We start from the raw sequence: 6,063 nt of genomic DNA on the forward strand, positions 1-6,063 counted from the left end.
ACTGTATATTAATATAAATTAAGCATTATAGAGTACACACTTATATAAGATCGGCTTGATCCTGAAACAACAAATGGCCGGGGTCAAAGGAGTCATGCCCCTGGCAGTGTGATTTTAGGGAAATGACAAAAATACCCCATGTGAAACACATGCACTACTTGATGGATGATATTTAACACCGCAAAAAATGTTCCCTAAAATTGTAAAACTGAAAGTTGAAGTACCAAAACTATAAAATATTTCAAAACTCAGGGACTGCTCTGTACTTTAGTCTATTATTTATGTATATATTACCACCTTGAAAATGTCTCTGGGGTCCATAAAGTCACTATGTCATCACTGCCAGCTTCATCGTCCTGTTTTCCTCAACACATTTCAAACATTTTGGCCCCTCAAAAAGTTCAAATAAAATATAGAATCTCTGAATCTTTCCCCTTTTTGGCATTTTCAAATCTTGACCCACCTTGATTTTGCTCAATTTTAGAAACCCAGAACTAAAAAAGTACCAAACTTTACTCAATTTCCAATTGAAGCTCTTTTCCTCAAAACAGTTTTCACATCTTCCACCAAGCAATGTAAGTGAACGCTTCTATCTTCTTCTCTCTTTCTTAATTCTAAATGCATCTCCTTATATGATCATTAATTGCTCTTTGATTCCTTAAATGGGGTTTGTTTCGATTTGAATTTTTCTTTCTTTATTCTTACCTTTCCATTATTAGAACTTCTATATCTTGGAACTTTTAAATACTCTCTCGATATGTTACTTTCACTGTATCGCAATGATCTTGATGACATTTTGGATTTGAAATTTTAGGGAATTTAGGAGTTCTTGATTTGGTAATGTGGAAATTGGAATGCATGTATGTTTTTGTCAGGATTCATTCAGATTTCGATTCAAGAAATTGGTTTTTGTTCAAAAAAGATTCTATTCATGGAAGTCTTGTCTGCATTTGATATTTTTTTATCTGTTTGCTAGTTTTATGCTGCATTTGATTAATTTCGTTTGATTCTTTTCTTGAATTTTAGGCAGGAGTTCGAGTCTGCAGCTTGCCACTGGTACCTACACCTTTCCAGATTTAGAAAGTAATTTGTTGAAGTATGAGGAAGGCTGGATTGGGAAAGAATTGAATTGAATTGAATTAAGTAGTTGGGGATTTTAAAGATTGTTCACAAGATTACAAGGGTGTCCTTTTATTCACAAGAAAGATGACATGAGTTATTGTTCAAACCTCAAAGTCACTTGACACTTGTCATCACCTCTCGAATGATGTCGACATTTATCATGCACAAAACGTTTTGATTAGGGTTTATAAAGAAACAAGAGTCTAGAATTTGTGGGATTTCAGAGAAAAATGGGGCATTCTGCAGCAATCTGGGATTCCAAGCTTGCAACTGAAAGAGTCAAAGACTGGAATGGAATCGATCAAATCGTACTTCGGAATCCACAAGGCGCTTCGGCTAGGGTTTGATCCATTTTATAATCCTTGTTTCCATAAATTCTTGATCATATCAATGAAGTGAATTAGTTCTTACTTCTTTTGGATGAAAAAAATTTAGAATTGTTTACTGAATCATAAAAATTCGTTGTGCCAGGTCAGCTTGCAGGGTGGCCATGTCATTTCATGGCGGAATGATCAAGGCCAAGAACTCCTTTTCACTAGTAGTAAGGTACCCCCCCCCCCCCCCCCCCTAATTTATGTTTTTTTGCAAGGTCTTGATAGAGTTATTAATCTTGTTTTTTTGTTGAGAAAATTCAGGTGAATGTGAAGGCTCCAAAAGCAATCAGAGGGGGTATTCCAATCTGTTTTCCTCAGGTATATGAATCAATGAATCTTGTGAAAACCCGTGTGATTTGGGGTTAAAAAGATGATGAAATTTTGTAAGTGATTATGCAATTTGGAAACTGTGGATCACTTGAGCAACATGGATTTGCAAGAAACAAAATCTGGGTTGTTGATGAAGATCCTCCACCTCTTCCCACAAATGATTCAAATGGGAAATCGTTTGTTGATTTGCTACTAAAACCATCTGAAGAAGATCTCAAATCTTGGCCTCACAGGTTTTACTTTGGACTTGTAAACTAAATAATGAAGTAAAGTTTTTTTTTTGTTTGTTTTAAGGTTAAAATTGAATTGAGCTGATGTTTTTTCAGCTTTGAACTTCGGCTTAGAGTGTGCCTTGGAATGGATGGGAATCTGAGCTTGATATCGCGTGTGAGGAACATGAATGGGAAACCATTTAGTTTCTCATTTGCTTATCACTCATATCTATCTGTTTCCGACATAAGGTATGTAAAGATTTTAATGTCTGTTTGTTTCGATGGAATGGAATAAGGAAGGTAATGGAATGAGTCATTCCATTCCATTTCATGGTCATGTTTGGTTAGCTTGTACGCGGTAACGAAATGGTTTTTCATATGAATGGTCCATTCCATTCCATCAGACAAAACAAATAGATTGTTTTTCACCCCAACGGAATCATCCATTCCATTCCTGTCCTGATTCCATCGTACGAAAGTTGTTTGCTTTTAAGTATTGAATTTGATTATATGATCGATTTCTTGATTGACAGTGAAGTGAGGGTAGAAGGCTTAGAAACAATGGATTACTTTGACAACCTTTGTGAAAGAGAACGGTTTACTGAACAAGGAGATGCCATTACCTTTGAATCCGAGGTAAATCTTGGATTTGATCATGTTTGTTTGTCACATAGGAATGGAATCGAGCATTCCTCACACGATGTGATTCCTTCTCTTTGGTTGATTTTCATTCCATGAGGGAAGGAAAAAGAAATTATGTCCTTGATCATGAATAGAATGACACATTATATTTTTAAAATCACTTTAATTTACATAATCTGCAACTCCAAGTCAACCAAACATAACAATGGAATGTAATCACCCATTCCATTCCGTTGTGGCATTTCAGTTTGAACGGGTGTATCTGAGTTCTCCAAATTGCATTGCTGTACTTGATCATGAAAGGAAGCGGACATATGTGCTAAGAAAAGAAGGCCTTCCAGATGTTGGTAAGATTGCTTATATGATTATGGATTTTGACTAATTGTCTTCATCATTATTAATTTAAGTGTGTGTGTGTGTAGTGGTGTGGAATCCATGGGAGAAAAAATCAAAAGCAATGGCAGATTTGGGAGATGAAGATTACAGACAGATGGTTTGTGTTGATGGAGCAGTAATTGAGAAACCAATTACTTTGAAAGCAGGAGAAGAATGGATGGGTCGTTTGGAGATTCTTGTTGTTCCTTCAACTTTTTGCAGCGACTTTTCTAATTTTCATTAATATATTTTATCTTTTTATCTATTAGATTTGCATGTTATTATCTTGTGTTTATTGTGTTCTATCATATGTGTTGTAAAGTTAGCTAAAAAGTTGGCTTTCTTCATTAGGATTTCTAAGTTGAATCTTGAATCTTCATTAACTTCATCTTTTGGTTTTTGAATGGAAATATCTTGAATTCTAACATGTTACAAAAAAAAAGCTTCAAATTTTACAAAATTCATATCATTCCTTCTTTTGATCTATTATCTTTCATACTCCTCGCCGATTTTCTAGTTGTTTTGTGTTCTCAATCAACACCTGTAAATCATCATTAAACACCATAAATCCCATAACAATGAAAAAGAAAAGAATAAATATAAATGAAAAATGATAGTTTCATCAAGATTCTTACTTCTCGGATATAATTTGCCACTGCTTTACATCCTTCTGTAGCCAATTGCATCACATTTTCAAAAATATCCATTGGCAACTTCGCATCCATCTACCAAAAACAAAACTAATAATTTAAAATTTCATTAAACTTTATTAACTTTTACAAACTGTTCTTGAATGAATCACCTGAAGAAGAGTAACTTTATCTAACTTGGGTAAAATTCCCACAGTAACATCAGGGCCACCAGCACTATCTTCAACATAATTCAAATCTGTTCATTTCAAATTTCAAATTTCAACCATAATTATATGATAATCACCATGGAAAAAAGGATAATTAAAGATTAATAGTAATTAATTACCAAGAAGGGCAGTGCTGTTTAGATATCCAGCACTACATGAAGTAACAAGATCACGCATTGGAATGCCAGCATCTGCAAGGGCTAATGTTGCAGCATTTATGCAAGCAGATCTTGTTCCTGAGAAAAAGATATACAAAAAATTAATGTAAGAAACAAACATGATGTTTGAAATGACTAATCAGTCCTTTAGTCTTCACTTACCTCCATCTGCTTGAAGAACTTGGACAAAAATGTCAATTTGGGAACGGGGCATTAGGTGTGTCAGTATACATGCTTCCATTGTTTGACGAATAACCAAAGAAATCTCAGTGGATCTCCTGTATTGTTATGCATTTATTCATAGTCAATAATTTAATTACAAACAACATAATCAACTTTAAAAGTTCTAAAAGAAGAAATGTATCGACTATTAAAAAAAGCGGAAGACATACCTGTCACCCTTTGGTTTTCTCATTCGATCTCCTGTACTGAAATTAGCCATGGTATACTCGCATCTTATCAGTGCCTTGTCATTCAAATGCTGGCTCCTTTGTTGGACCTGGAGAAAAAAAAATTCAGTGCTTTTAGATGATGATTAGCAAAGTCAAGCACTGTTAATACTTCTATCGTCATTACATCTCAAATTGAGAATCATTTCAAGCTTTGGTGAAGAAAACAAATAGAAAATCAATTCAGAAAGGTACCTCTCGAGGGCCATAAACTGCAGCAATGACTTTGGTGTTACCCATCTCAAAAACTGCCGACCTGCCATCAGAAAAAATTAAGCAATTTCAGCCAAACTTAACCAAAAGTCGAAAACCCGTTCGAATTTTCTCGAATAGCGTTACTCTCGTCTTCTGCAAAATGTAGTATTACTAAGCACAGAAACCCTACCCATCAGCTCTGGAAACAGCTCCTAATTCTGCTCGAAGCTGTCTCATCTGTGATCAAAACCAAGCAACCGAACATAAATTATAAATCGAAATTCGATAAAGTAAAGTAGAATTAGATGAGACTTAGAGAATTGAGAGAAAGCTCAGCACCTCCAGGGGACGACGTCCATCCAACCGGAGTCCTTCAGGGCTCACATACTCCATTTCTGTAAAGTCTGAAAGCTCGATATGTTCGTTGTTGAGAGAGAAAGATTAAATTTTAGAACTTAGGTAAATTATGGAGCCCTAACTGACATAGTTTTTGAAATTATGGGCTTAATGTGCGTACCACAGCCCAAATATTTAAAGGCAATTTTGCCCATGAAGTTAGAATCTAGAACGATAATAAAAGAAATAAATCTAAGTCATAAAGATAATAATTACAATAATTATTTTAACTTTTTTTTAAAGTACCTACATGCACTAGTATATCATGGAGAGATTAAACTTTTATCATTTGTTTATTGATGCATTATGTGTAATTGACTGCACATATTAAAATTGTGATTTCACCATAAATTTTTTAGTTCGTTATGAGTCGACAACCCAATTGAACAAATATAAACAAATTAATTGCTTAGCATGGCATCATGGTGGATGGCGAATGGACCCTACTATAGTGTGGAATAAGAGTTCTATTAATTTTAATTTCGTATACATTTTTCTTAGGGTTATCGATCTTCTATTACTTCAAGGGCGTTTAATCGTCTCATTTTTAGCAACCTTCTTTTACTGAGCTGCATTTCTTTCGTGGTGGGTTTCTAGCTCAGCAGTATCAGGTGTTTTTCTTCTTTGAGGTCGAGTGTTCAAGTTTCGTCGTGGACATAGATGGAATTAGGTAGTAGTTTAAGAGTAGATTAGATTTGCCTATTAAAAAAAAAACAAAAACAAAAAAGATAAATAAAGCTATCTAGGATTGTGGGGTCGATAAAGCTCCAGGACATTATGGGTTTACATTTAGTTTTCTTTAAAGATGTTGGGAGGTGGTTCATGAGGATGTGGTGATTCTTGTTAGGTAGTTTTAGATCGATTTTTTCATTATAAAAGTGTGCAACCCTTAGCTTCATATAAGATCCGAGACTCGAAGTTCATCGAGGACTATCGTTTGATTAGTCTATT

At 34.7% G+C, this 6,063-nt stretch overlaps 2 protein-coding genes across 2 annotated transcripts; one reads left to right on the top strand and one right to left on the bottom strand.

Moving 5' to 3' along the window:
- The first annotated feature begins 338 nt into the window (after positions 1-338).
- On the top strand, positions 339-3,436 carry LOC145104861 (putative glucose-6-phosphate 1-epimerase). The gene is made up of 9 exons (XM_079042027.1): positions 339-575; positions 1,027-1,463; positions 1,594-1,668; positions 1,758-1,810; positions 1,892-2,059; positions 2,153-2,287; positions 2,572-2,674; positions 2,928-3,027; positions 3,103-3,436. Exons 2-9 carry the CDS (start codon positions 1,353-1,355, stop codon positions 3,297-3,299), a joined length of 942 nt encoding a protein of 313 aa, XP_078898153.1. The 5' UTR covers positions 339-575; positions 1,027-1,352; the 3' UTR covers positions 3,300-3,436.
- On the bottom strand, positions 3,409-5,201 carry RRP41 (3'-5'-exoribonuclease family protein). The gene is made up of 9 exons (XM_079042026.1): positions 5,056-5,201; positions 4,907-4,953; positions 4,717-4,777; positions 4,465-4,571; positions 4,235-4,350; positions 4,034-4,150; positions 3,858-3,943; positions 3,691-3,780; positions 3,409-3,596 (listed from the first exon to the last, which is right to left on the bottom strand). The coding sequence occupies exons 1-9, from the start codon at positions 5,107-5,109 to the stop codon at positions 3,549-3,551; spliced, it is 726 nt and encodes a 241-aa protein (XP_078898152.1). The 5' UTR covers positions 5,110-5,201; the 3' UTR covers positions 3,409-3,548.
- Positions 5,202-6,063: the final 862 nt, after the last annotated feature.

This window comes from Lactuca virosa, chromosome 4, assembly GCF_052849685.1.
Source record: "Lactuca virosa cultivar CGN04683 chromosome 4, Lactuca_virosa_CGN04683_v6, whole genome shotgun sequence".
Classification (NCBI taxonomy): Eukaryota; Viridiplantae; Streptophyta; class Magnoliopsida; order Asterales; family Asteraceae; genus Lactuca; species Lactuca virosa.

What these genes read in the sequence shown, in the direction of transcription:
- RRP41 (XM_079042026.1), bottom strand. Translation starts at nt 5,109, where the DNA reads ATGGAGTATGTGAGCCCTGAAGGACTCCGGTTGGATGGACGTCGTCCC. An exon ending in GCTGTTTCCAGAGCTGATGG is followed by an intron (nt 4,778 to 4,906) that starts GTAGGGTTTCTG and finishes TTCTGATGGCAG; the next exon opens with GTCGGCAGTTTTTGAGATGG. An exon ending in AAACAGCACTGCCCTTCTTG is followed by an intron (nt 3,944 to 4,033) that starts GTAATTAATTAC and finishes TGAAATGAACAG; the next exon opens with ATTTGAATTATGTTGAAGAT.
- LOC145104861 (XM_079042027.1), top strand. Translation starts at nt 1,353, where the DNA reads ATGGGGCATTCTGCAGCAATCTGGGATTCCAAGCTTGCAACTGAAAGA. An exon ending in CACAAGGCGCTTCGGCTAGG is followed by an intron (nt 1,464 to 1,593) that starts GTTTGATCCATT and finishes TCGTTGTGCCAG; the next exon opens with GTCAGCTTGCAGGGTGGCCA. An exon ending in GGTATTCCAATCTGTTTTCC is followed by an intron (nt 1,811 to 1,891) that starts TCAGGTATATGA and finishes GTAAGTGATTAT; the next exon opens with GCAATTTGGAAACTGTGGAT.